The 13362-nt window shown below is 35.5% G+C and overlaps 2 protein-coding genes across 7 annotated transcripts; one reads left to right on the top strand and one right to left on the bottom strand.

Annotated features, from left to right (window-relative positions):
* Positions 1-236: 236 nt before the first annotated feature.
* LOC107268825 (peptidyl-prolyl cis-trans isomerase FKBP2) lies at positions 237-1130 on the bottom strand. Its single transcript, XM_015741969.2, has 3 exons — positions 833-1130; positions 649-761; positions 237-557 (listed from the first exon to the last, which is right to left on the bottom strand). The coding sequence occupies exons 1-3, from the start codon at positions 989-991 to the stop codon at positions 377-379; spliced, it is 453 nt and encodes a 150-aa protein (XP_015597455.1). The 5' UTR covers positions 992-1130; the 3' UTR covers positions 237-376.
* A 164-nt stretch (positions 1131-1294) lies between these two features.
* Positions 1295-13359, top strand: LOC107268924 (DNA polymerase zeta catalytic subunit). 6 transcript variants are annotated; one of them, XM_015742221.2, is made up of 20 exons: positions 1298-1449; positions 1821-1968; positions 2035-2221; positions 2310-2403; positions 2482-2967; positions 3046-3274; positions 3367-7842; positions 7931-7978; positions 8167-9482; positions 9552-9702; positions 9775-10146; positions 10244-10432; positions 10525-10837; positions 10902-11220; positions 11298-11322; positions 11428-11546; positions 11620-11733; positions 11810-12228; positions 12297-12525; positions 12595-13359. In XM_015742221.2, exons 2-20 carry the CDS (start codon positions 1830-1832, stop codon positions 12748-12750), a joined length of 9381 nt encoding a protein of 3126 aa, XP_015597707.1. In that variant the 5' UTR covers positions 1298-1449; positions 1821-1829; the 3' UTR covers positions 12751-13359. The 6 variants fall into 6 exon arrangements, with proteins under 6 accessions (XP_024942305.1, XP_015597716.1, XP_015597707.1 ...); XM_015742211.2 differs by having other exon boundaries at positions 9582-9702; positions 11298-11546; XM_015742201.2 differs by having other exon boundaries at positions 11298-11546.
* Positions 13360-13362: the final 3 nt, after the last annotated feature.

The raw sequence follows: 13362 nt of genomic DNA, 5'->3' as shown, positions 1-13362 counted from the left end.
TTATATTTCCCCAACCATGCAACAAACTGGTACTTGTTCCAATTGAGAAATAAATGCACAAAGAACATTGGAACAATGTCAATGTATAATTTAGCTTGAAACTATACTTATTAAACATAAGAAATATAATAATACTAATAATTCATAATTGTATTATATATTAACTTCCTTAAATAATGAGCCTTCTCTCATATGCTTTATTGTTATATATATAAAATTTAATATATATAACTATTGTACCATATAATAAACCTTAATTAGAATAATATACATTGTAAATATTTTCTTGACTATCCAATAGGTTTTTAAACAAAATATAGTTTTCTCTTCAATGTTCATCAGTCCATTTCTCTGAGACCTTTGTTCACAAAGAATGCTACAAATCATCCCTCATAACAAATTCTTCTGACTGTGAAAGTACTTCCTTCTGGACTAACTTTATGAGTTCAATTACAAAAATAACAGTAGCATCAGGAGGAACTGTTGGCAATGCTCCATGAGATCCATATGCCAAATCAGGAGGAATTACAAGTCTTCTTTTTTCACCAGCACACATTCTAAAATATCAAAAACATGCGTAATATCACCAATATGACTAAAATAATGAGTATAACATATGTGATAATAATGTTTAAATTAAATAACTACCCCATGAGGCCTTGTTCCAATCCTTTGATTACCTGTCCATAACCCAAAGTTATCAAAAAAGGTTCTTCATATTTGGAACTATTATCAATTTCTGTTCCATTCTCCAATGTACCCTAGAATAGAAAATATATTTAAAAAGTAACACACTTTTATTAAAAGTTCTACATTAATATTTGTAGCATACCACATAGTGCACATACAGTGCATCACCCTTTTTTGACCTCACATTGCAATTGTCGATACGTTTTTTAATGCCAATTTGCAATTTTTTCTTAGATCCATCATCTGTTGCTGAGACGAGTAGTCTTAAGTTTATTAATACAAGTAATAATACAATTCTCATTGTTTTAAATATTCGTATTTCACGGTTTAAGGGGACAGCAATTCCGAGAAGACATTGGTAAAGCCATCTTTGAGATGAATTTAAACATCACAACTAGAAAGATCAACTATTTTTCATCAGATGGCCCTGTATGTAATATCCGCTTGTATCCAACAAACACTGTTTCGTCGGTAAGTTACGAACTACGTAACTAAATTACTAAGATACGATAAGTATCGATTATTAACTTATCCAATGAGTTCATTATCTCTTAGAAAATTTCATGAAGCTCTTCAGCTGGCTCTCAATACAATAGTTGTCGCCATTTAGTAACGATAATATTATGAATGCACGTATGCACAACGATTTGCAAGATCAAGCCTGTAAAGCAATGGCTTTCTTTGACAATAGACATCTTTCGTGAAAGAATTTAGTATAAAGCGCTTTTAAAAATTGCAATATTCAAAGAAAGAATCGTGGTGAGTGCTTGCACATTCGATTTTTATGTTTGGTGAATTTTGCGCGTAGCAACACTCACGTGCAATGCATGATATATATTTGGTGCAGTGTAAAAATTATTTCGCTAATCTGAGTGCCTAACGAATACTTATACGAAATTTATTATTTGGCGCCGAAAATTCGCTAGACTCTGTTTAAAGGCTCTTTTTTCCTTATTAATATTTTGTGATACATTCATTTTATATTAAGCAGATATATAAAAATCAGTGCAATTATTTGTGGTAGGTGTCCAGTATTATTATCTGCATGGCAGTGTTGGGACAATACTTATACACATTAAAACTATTTATAGGAAATATTTATTAATATATTAAAATTCTGTTTGTAATAGATATACTAGATGTTTTCCATACTCTTGGTAACTGCTGACAGCTATCAAGCTGCACCAGTGCCTGGGTTGGATCCCACATATTCTGATTTTCGTGGATCAGAAGTGAAACGTGTACCTGTTATTAGGATTTTTGGATCTACGCAAAATGGTAAGATTACAAATATTTGTCTGTTATTGTTTGTATAAATTGATAACTTAATATATCTACATATAGGTGAAAAAACGTGTTTACATATTCATGGAGTATTTCCATACATCTATGTACCATGTACAAGCATGGAAGATGGAAATAGTCTCGCATATAATCTTGCCACATCGTTAGACTCCGCAATCAATGTATCTCTAGGATGTACAGCATCCAAAAATCAACATGTGTTTAAGATTCAGAAAGTATCTGGCATGTAAGTCAATAATTGTCAAATTATAAATATTATATGAAGCTTGTGTGATGGCACATAAAACTCATGTAAAAAAATATTTACTTTGTAGACCGCTTTATGGATATCACAAAAAGAAACATCAATTTTTCAAAGTATATTTTTATAATCCAGCAATGATCAAGAAAGCTACTGATCTATTACAGGTATCGTTTAATACATTGAATTTCAGCATTAGTGACTTAATAAGTAATCTCTTATGATATACAGTGAATAATTTTTAGAATGGTTTAGTACTGAAGCAAAGTCTACAGCCACATGAAGCTCATATCCCATACATTTTACAATTTATGATAGATTACAACATTTATGGCATGAGCACTGTAAATGTAAATAACGTAAAATATCGTCGTTCCACCCGCACTTTATTAGAAATGGGATCAAGTGGCGAGAGTAATCATAACAGTGAACCCAGTTCAAAGGAATACCTTGCATATTCTGTCGTACGTCAAAGTACCTGTGAACTAGAAGTTGATGCTTTGGCATCAGACATTCTTAACAGGAAAACAATAGAAGCAGGTTTGGATTTAAATCCTGGGCTAGCTACAATTTGGAATGAAGAGAGGACTCGGAGGGCACAAGCTGGAATGCATGGTGGTGATTCTCAGCTGATGAACCCATTGAGTCCTGACAGGCCACCCTTTAATCCTACCGATAATGATCTTTATCAAGCAGAACGATTGGCTCAACGCCTGCTTTTGATTTCCCAAGTACGTAACAATCTTTAAGAAATATATAAATGTAGATATTATTCGACTGTTTAAGTAATATATAATTATGTTGATTAGTGCGATGAAAATAGTCTTTCGACAAGTAATACTCCATCTTCGTATCCCGTTGAGGTACAAAATGATGAAATATTGAGTGCTTCCTGCCTTGAAAATCATTTGACATCTGATGAACGTAATGGAACACTTACACGTAATCATGATTTAGTGACTAATGCTGATAAGACAACTTCTGTCAGTCCTCTTGTACAGGAAAAAGGAGAAGATCGTGATGGCGACAGTAGTATTTGTAAGTGAATGTTCTTTCGTGTACATACGAACTATTCGTAAGTTACTCACATGAATGAGTTTATGACGCATGAATTTTTTCATTTGTTTTAGTAACAGGGGATGATATGCAATTGGTTGAGATGTTGATGGATATGGCTCAAAGCAATTCGTCTAACAGCAATACCATAGTTGACGATGACAGTGTTCTTGGATCACAATTCTCGGACTTGCTTAGAATAGATAATAAAAATGATCATGAGGATGACAATGAAATTGCTGATTTGAATCTAACATGTCTGGAACTGGATACAATGAGCTCATGGGATATTACTCAAAAATCGTCTGGTCAGTCATTCATATCCGAAAATAACACTAAAGAGAATAATGTACCTAGTTGCAGCACGTTCGAAAGTGCTCCTCATCAAAGGATTCTTCCAACGGAAATCAGCAACAATTCCACCGATATTCAAGAAGAGGATGACATTCCGCAATATGATGGAGCTGGTGATCTGTCACCTAAAGTTCTTAAATCAGAAATAAGGCCACCCAATTCGAACATAGCCAAGAACTTAAGCCATAGCTATTTGACACTGTCGCCAAAGGGGATTATGAATATCCAAGAAAATAATTCGAGCACACAACTTGAAAGTTCAAAAGGCTCTACTTACGTTGTTTGTACAGAAACAAATGTTGAATCCGATATATTGAGTTCTGATTGTCCTTACGGAGTTTTGAATGAACTCTTTGAACATCTATCACAAGTCGAATCAGATCTGGATCTTGATCTTGATAATTGCCAATCAATTAGTGAAATAAAAATGCTATCCTTTAATAGTAACGAAGGATCAGATATGAACAAACAAAACATCATGGATGAATGTATCTCTACAAAAACAGTGCTGAATGGTGATCCATGTTTCACTGAGAGCGCTGTCTTTGATAAATCAGATCTGACGGAACTGCAAGATCAATACGCTAGTTTGCTAGATAGTTCTCTATTACCACACGCTTTCAAGGATCTAAAAAATGTTGATTCTATAAATTTGACAATCATAGAAGATCCTGCAGTGCCTCTAGTACCGGAAATTGGCAAGAAGTTAGATGCACCTACATCTCCATGCTTTGACAGTTTGACTGATATTAATACTGACTCTTCAGTGATACCTAAGACACAAGACTGTGATAATAACAGAAGTCTTGACGTCGTTACCAAGTTGAATGAAAAGACAACGGAGCACGTAGAGATGTCGCCGGATGATTTTGATTATAATTGCAACGTTATAGCTACTTGGGAAGAACTTGAAGACCATCAATGTACGGACGAACCATTAAAAAAGTGCTCCATTGAAAATTCACAGGAGTCAGTCAATTGTCAAGTAAGCCAAAGAATAACTGGACAGTTCGGAAGTGAGGTAGGTCAACCTGAGAATCCGTCTCACGCTTCTAATCGCGACAGCATCTCAGCTATTCAGAAAGGCGAGGAAATCATTGAATGTGATACTAATGTTATAAGGAGTACCAGACCGAAACGGCTATATAAAAATTCTAAGAAATGCATTAATCTAAAATGCAATGAAGTTCATGATAGATTGAATAGAAAGAAAATTGTTTGTAAGACCAACCTAGAATCTGTTATAAAATCAAATGGCTCCAAATGTACAAGAAGGTCGAGAAACAGTAAACCCATTGACGAAGAAAATAGCATGAGCAATGTTCCTGTAGATGCTTCTCTGTATTCTCACTATTCGTCGTATCGCTCTCATAGCAGTGATCTACAGGGAGTTGTTGGTCATAGACACGTTAAATATTCCAAAAAGAAGATTCACTTGAAACAATGTTCCTCTACTAATCAAATTTGGGTAATTGAGAAAAGAAGACGTGGACAGCGGCAAAAATCAGACAGTATACTTTGCACCGAACGTCAATGTCCAATTCCTGTAATACGACTAAAAAAAATTGATTTGGATGCAGCCAGTGGTATTAAAACTTTAAATTTTGTTGATACTGGTAACGACTGTGCTAGTAAGACAACATTCGAGTCGCCAAAAGAAGTAGAAAATCAGTTAAACTTGAAGATGGCTAAGAAGAAGAGTCTCAAGCATATTAAGACAAGGAAATGCATGTCAGTTCGGAGCGATGTACAACCAGTTGTGAAATGTAAAAAAGAAAGATTGATTGCACGAAAGGATATTCACGCTCAAAGTACAAGTTCAAATGTTAACAACAACTGTGACGTAGAAACAACTATTAACAAATCGTTGGACTGTAAGAAAGAGAGTAATTTGTGTAACTCTTGTCACGCAAACAATGAAAATCTAATTGTGTTGGACAATTCGAATGCGCAAGGGAACAAAAAACAACGGAGAAGAAGGTCTTCTGGGAAAATCAGTATTAACGCTTGTCCAGATGTATTGAGTCCTGTCAAAATCAAAACTGGTGAACAACCCCAAAGTGTTGATGAAAATGTATCAAAAACAGGTAACTTTGCAGTTCAGGAAGTAACTAATTCTATGGATTCGCGAACTCGATTAAAAATTCTCCTTCGTAACAAAATTATTAATAAAATTGATAATTCTACAAAAAGTGTGCTTCGTCAAGGCAATGTTAGACAATGCCAAAATATATTTTGTGACAGGATTACTAGGAAAAAGATGTCGAGACAGCGAAGGAGAGAGCCAGTTATTGTGTCATTGTCCTCTACGAAAACTGTGGCCAGTGATGACTGCCAAGTCAACATTGACAGTGAGGCGTACACCCTTTCAAACGAAATTGATGAATTGACTATAATAGCAAATGTTATTGAGAGCAACAACGAGACTTTATCAACACCAATACTTGAAAGAAGGAGACCGATGGAAGATATACCTTCACCTGCCAACAAAACGTTGGAAGATACTGAAATTTATGAGCATTTTGTCAGAAACACTGACATTTGTTTTTCTCCCAACAGAGAATACGATGTGGACGTTGTAACTTCGCAGGTGCCAGAATGTCTTTTCGAGGAAGACTTTGCTCCACAATCTAAAGAAGAAAGAGAAAATATTGCGACATCACAAAACATAGTTGCACATGCCGAGTCGTGTAACAAAGAGGATTGTTCTACTACGATCTACCATCAGGGATTGGATGTCTACGACGAGGACGATTTGAATGGAAGTAGTGAGACAAGTGACACAGTCGCCGAAGAAGACGCTGAAACATCACAAAATGAAAATCTATTAAATGATGTACTGGATACCAGGGGGTTGTTAATTAACTCAATAATTGTTAATGAGATTGATTCCTCATTCAATTCAAGCGGTAGAATGAAAGGGATCTCTGATGTATGTGCTGAAAGTGAGAAAATAGAATCAGAAATCAAAACAAACAGATTAAGTTTCACAGAAAATAAAACTAATGAAGAAAAAAGTTTAATGATAAAAGAAATACCTGTATACCATAGAAAGGTTTCCATCAATCTTGAGAGAATTGATTTAAATAAATTGAAAATGTACCTTAAACCATCGAGTAAAGATAAAAGTGTATCACGCCCTGAAGAAATTATTAAGTTTAAACATACAGAGAAGAAAGATGTACTTTCACAAAAACATGATATTAATCATCTATCCAAGAAAGCAATGAAAATGATTGACGCGCTACATTCTCGGCGTTCGAAAAAAAATAAATCGACACATAATTCATGTATTAATTATCTGAACATGCCTATAACGGAAAAACTGAGTATCGCTAGAAAATTAGATCCCGATCCACAACTATTAGCGCATAGAGACATCGCAAAACAGAGGAATAAAGTGCAAACACTGTTTGCAGACTCTAAGCTGCTAGTAGCAACAACAAGTTATAATGAAATGCGTGTGAATATTAGTAATCTCCCATTAAAACAACGTTTCATGTACAAAATAGGTCTCTGTGACGTTCACATGAAAAGAGTTGATTGGCTACCAACAAGACAAACAACATGCATACAACTGCAAGAGCCCAGGGTATGGCTTCAACAACAAAGTATAATAATTCCTAAGAAAGCTAAGCGCACAAGACTAATTAGACGGCAATATAAGACAAAATCTTCTATTCCTGCATTTGACGGTGCTGGGGACACAAGTTCAGACGAATCAGAGCCCATAGATCCTGATGTAACAGTGGAGCGGGAGGAAAAGCGTATCTGCATATACAAATCGTCCAGGAAATCCGCACAGGAAAATGTGAAGACTATTGCTACACCGAGTAGCAAAAGAAAACAACATAGTTACAATTCTGACAACGAATCTCCACGTAAACGCATTAACGTGGGAACAGCTGGACTATCACCAAAAACTCCGTTACAGTCTCCATTGAGAACAAGTACGTTACAGAGTCCTGGACGTATATCGCGAACTTATTCACCGCTAAATATTGTTATCACGTCTCCCAAGGTATCTTCTACTAGAAAAGAACCTGCCGAATGTAGTGATCGTCGAGGGGTTGATACCAATTCTGATATGGGTTCTTGTTCGCAATCGGGATGCGTTACACCCAAGAGAATGAGACGCACGCGGCGTCGTAGTCCGTTACGTGAAAACAGCGTTTTATCACCTATAAATGAACATTGTAAGTTGCACACATTTAAATACTTTTCAAATTGGCATTGAGCTAAAGGAATTTTTGATATTTAACACAGCCATTTCTTCAATTTCAGGTGAGGGCAGCAGTTCGGCAAAAGTTTCTAAGGGAAGTAATTCAATGGGTGAGTGTGTCGAGATGTGAATTTTCTGAACATACCCACATTGTATTGATCATTTTTTAAAAGCATTTCTTTTATTTCTCTTTTCCTTTTGTATACAAATTTTCTGTATTTCGATTCATTGAATAAATCAAAGCTGCTTTCTATATTTTCACAAAGAAAACAATTTATTTGCTCATAATTTCACCTAGACCAAGGAACGTGGATACAAGGACTGCAAGACAATACGGGTACTTGTGCAAGTACAAGTAAAGTTACTGATGCGAACAACAAAACTACAACTCGAAGTGGTACTGAAGTTCGTAAAAGGCTTGACTTCGTAATACAATCGGAAAGAGGAGACGGACAACTTCAAACAATAAAAGAGAAAGAAGTTACGATTTCTGGTACAAAACTATTTAAGGTCACTAATGAAAAACAGAATTTTAATATTTTACAAGAAGAATACTCCGATAACGAAGAAAACGAAGTTACTACGGAGCAGAGATTATTAGAAATGTCAAACCTCGATAATTCTGTAATAGGAGTTATTGATGAGACTGCAGATCAATTGACTGACGAGGAGGATGTACATAATGTTACGTTTACGCAGTACGTGGATGCGCGTCTAAACGAGATTCGTCAGTCATCTCAAGATCTTAAAACATATAATGAAGAAAATGGTAGCAAGGAAATAGATATATTACCAGAGATTGATCCTCCCAGTCGAGCGAGTGTAATAGAAAGCATGGAATCTTATGGAATTCCAAAATACAGAAACAAAACACCATTTTATAGCAACGTATCTGATATTCCTGCACAAAAAGCTATTTTTCAATCACGAATTTCCGGTATGTCGGAATTACCCAACTGGAAATCCTTCTTGGAGAATGTCACTGGTATAAGAAAGTGGCGTCGCATGAAAGTGGATGAATTTCATCCATCCGGTTCAAAATTGAGATCAAATATCACTCAAGCCTTGGCTGGGCATGAATTTATGGATATAGAACCATTGTTCAAATCGCCTTCACCAAAAAACGTTAGAGCCTGGTTAGAAGCACGAAAATCTAAAATGAAAAGTAATAAGGAAACAACGGATCACCAACAACAAATTGAACAAGAACAACGACAAAATAAACAAAATGACTCGATAACTGTTGAAGAGAAGAATGAATGCTCCATGTCGAATATCTCCAACTTGGTTTTACCTGTTCATGAAACAACTAAAAGTTGTCAACAATACAAAGATTCATTATCTGCTGTAGAAGTTGATAGAGCAAACGATACAGGGGTAAAATCGCAACAATGGTCTTTGAGGGATGATGCAGTGCAGGAAAATGTTTCTATCAGGGACATCACATCGGACAAATTAACAAATAGTACAAATCCAAAATTAAGTTTATACAACAAAAGTGAACTGTCGAGGCGTTTGGGCATTTCGTGTGGACAAATAGAAGGTGTGAGTCATGTCAGTAGCGATAGAGACGTGGCAAACGAGAATCTGCAAAACGTCAAAGCTATTGTTACAGTAAGTATTTCAAAGTCATACGCTTCAATATAATTTTGTGACATTATATTACTTATTATTCGTTAATAGCATCAATACTTGACGATATTGTGTTTGGAGGTTCATGTGTGCACACGTGGAAGTTTATTGCCGGATCCTCAGCATGATTCAATAAGCGCAATCTTTTATGCTATCCAGAACGATGTGCCGACAACATCCAAGATGAAACCGTTAGAATATGGTTGGCGAATATATATTACGGATTCAGGAGTAATAATTCTGAACATTTTTAAAAACGAATGTATTATTCTAGGTGATATAATTATTAGCCCGGCCGCTAAAAATTTTAAGAATAACTCGAGCTATTTGTTGGGTTCCCATACGAATTGTGAAACCAGTTACGTCTCTAACGAGAAAGAGTTATTAAATGCACTTCTTCTTCTGATTGGTCGCACCGATCCAGACATCTTCATCGGTTGGGAAATAGAATGCTTGTCTTGGGGATACGTCTTCCAAAGGGCCAATTATCTAGGTTTAAATTTAGCAGCACGCATCTCACGTATTCCCAATTTTCATCACAATGCTAATACAGATAATCAGACACCAGATTTAGATGCTTTAGCTGGAGTTAAACTTTCTGGCCGTATTATTCTCAATGCCTGGCGGTTGATGAGGCACGAAGCAGGTAAATCCAATTAGAGCTCATTAAAGATAACTTAAATATAGGAATACAATTCTTCACAACAATGTACTAAGTCTCAATCTTAAATCGAATAACATAGCATTGTTGAGTTACACTTTTGAAAGTGTAATGTTTCACGTAATGAAGGAACGTCATCCTTGCCCATCCTTTGAAACTTTGACTACCTGGTGGAGTGAGCGAAATCCAAGAACAAGGTGGAAAGTCGTTGATCATTACATTACTCGAGTTCTTGGAGTATTCAAAATTCTGGATCAGTTGGATCTGATTGGTAAATTCGAAGCACATTTATTAAAAAAAAAATAAATTTAAATAACTGGAGCTTTATATTATCTCACTTTTTTTAAAAATTATCATCTATAGGAAGAACTGGTGAACTGGCACGGCTCTTTGGTATTCAATTTTATGAGGTTTTCTCTAGAGGATCTCAATTTCGTGTGGAATCCATGATGCTAAGACTAGCAAAACCTCTCAACTATGTACCAGTTTCACCAAGTACTAATCAAAGGGCTCACATGAGGGCCCCGGAATCCCTACCATTGATAATGGAACCAGAGTCACAATTTTACAGCGATCCAGTGATAGTCCTTGACTTTCAAAGTCTGTATCCGAGTATCATCATAGCATATAACTATTGCTTTTCAACATGTTTGGGACGAATCGAACATATTGGACAGTAAGTATCACCTTTACTTGCGTAGTTAATGTATTATAGAATCACAATCATGTTTTCTGTATAGGTCAGAACCCTTTGAATTTGGTGCAACGACCCTCAAAGTAACTAAAGACACGATATTGAAATTAGGTGATAATATTAATTTTGCACCTTGTGGTGTCGCCTTTGTAAAGCCTGAGGTAAGAAGAGGAATCCTTCCTAGGATGTTAAGCGAAATCTTAGACACTCGGTTGATGGTGAAAAAAGCGATGAAAGATCATTCACAAAAGGATCGCACACTGCAACGTGCTCTTCATTCGCGACAACTTGGTCTCAAGCTTATTGCCAATGTTACTTATGGATATACAGCTGCCAATTTCAGTGGCAGAATGCCGTGTATCGAAGTTAGTACTTGTGTGATTGTAAATTGTAACAGTCAATCAGTTGTATAGTTGTTTAATTTATTACTGATTTATTTCAGATTGGTGACAGTGTTGTGAGTAAAGGTAGAGAAACGTTAGAACGGGCAATAAAAATTGTAGAGTCCAAACCTGAATGGGGAGCTCGTGTTATTTATGGTGACACAGATTCGTTGTTTGTGTTGTTGCCAGGAAAGTCGAAGGCTGAGGCATTTAAAGTTGGTGCTGAAATCGCTGATACTGTTACTGCAGCTAATCCACGTCCTGTCAAGTTAAAGTTTGAGAAAGTCTTGCATCCAGCTATTTTACAAGTGAGTTTTCTAGTCTTTCTTTACCCGATCCTTAATATTATGGACAAAATGTAAAGTAATTATGTGAACGTAGACGAAGAAGCGATATTGCGGGTATATGTATGAAAGTCCAGATCAAGAGAAACCAGAATATTTAGCCAAGGGCATTGAGACTGTGCGCAGAGATGGTTGTCCAGCAGTTTCAAAGGTACAATACCAAATACAACATATATAAAACTTGCTTCAAGGTAATTATCTAATATGCTTACTCTTCAATATTACAGATCCTTGAAAAATCCTTAAGAATTCTTTTTGATACAATAGATGTGTCTTTGGTTAAGCAGTACGTTACCAGACAGCTTACAAAAATTCTACAAGGTCGAGTATCTATTGAGGATTTAACTTTTGCACGCGAATTCCGTGGAATTCAAGGATACAAAGCATCAGCTTGTGTACCAGCTCTTGAACTTACACGAAGACTTATTCAGAAAGATCCTCGTGCTGTACCAAGGGTCAGTGAACGAGTACGTTACATTATAGTTGCTGGTGCACCAAATGAAGCTTTGATCCATTGTGTAAGAAGTCCTTGGGAATTAATATCAGACCCGGGATTGCGACCAAATGCTATTTATTACATCACAAGAGTTATTATACCACCCTTGAATCGATGTTTTAACCTCTTCGGTGTTGATATAAACGCATGGTAAGTTGAGCGTAGTTTTATTTCTATTTTATTGCATTGCTCAAGTCGCTTATTTACTTATTTGTTAGGTTCAATGAAATGCCACATCATCAAATTGTCGCTCGTTATACCATAGAATCAGGAGATAAACAGAAAACAACAATTTCTCAATATTTTGGTACAGCAGCTTGTGCTGTTTGTGGACAGTTTTCAAAGAATAAAATTTGTCATGACTGTGCTGTGTATCCTGAACGAGTTTTAGTTATTCTACAGGAAAAATTGAGACAGCTAGAACGAGGCTACTATAATTTTATTAAAGTAAGTGATTAAAATTTTCATTGTATACAAATTATTGAGAATTGCTTCTGATCAAAGTAATTATTGCAGATATGTCAGTCTTGTGTTAAACGATCTGATAATGCGGATTGTGCTTCTTTGGATTGTCCTGTACTGTATCGTCGAATGAAATCTCAAAGGGATCTAGAACAACAAGGAGTTTATCTACGAAAGATAATAGAAGACGGAAATAGTTTGAACTTCTGATAACAGTAAATTGGCAGACAATGAGGAATATAATGATATTGTGATATCTTTGATAATAATATAAGTTCGTTAACAGATTAGAGAGTTTTAACTTGTCTATTTTGTGTTTTCATATAATTCACGTTGTGTTAAATGCAAAATAATATTGTAGATAATCACATGAAATTTCCATTTCAGAACTGCACTATTTGCAAAATTAGGATAAATTTATTCATTGGTTTTCCTCACTTTAGTGCCTTATTATAAAGGGAACCAAAATTTCGTCATACTATAATATCAGAACGAACGTATTTTTTTGTGACTGGAAATGATTTAATTGTGGTGATAAATATGTCTCAGGTTTCATAATGTAAACTGCAACTGTCATATGTAGAGACAGTTTATTTTCCTAATAGGCGATTAAACTTGAATACTCTGATATTCAGAGTGATGCACAGTACAATAATGATATATAAATGAAATGTTAATAATAATTAGACTGTGATTTTATTATCTCAGAAACCAGGATTGTTCCAGTAGCTATTGTGGTCACGATTACTTCTTAATTTTTTTTGTTTTCATGTATAATTTTTCAAAGTGTTGAATAAAGTGAGTTGAGTGAGTTGAGTATAC

The sequence above is a fragment of the Cephus cinctus genome, unplaced genomic scaffold, assembly GCF_000341935.2.
Source record: "Cephus cinctus unplaced genomic scaffold, Ccin1 Ccin1_scaffold0068, whole genome shotgun sequence".
NCBI classification, from domain to species: domain Eukaryota; kingdom Metazoa; phylum Arthropoda; class Insecta; order Hymenoptera; family Cephidae; genus Cephus; species Cephus cinctus.
This window is presented reverse-complemented; position numbering and strand designations above follow the sequence as displayed.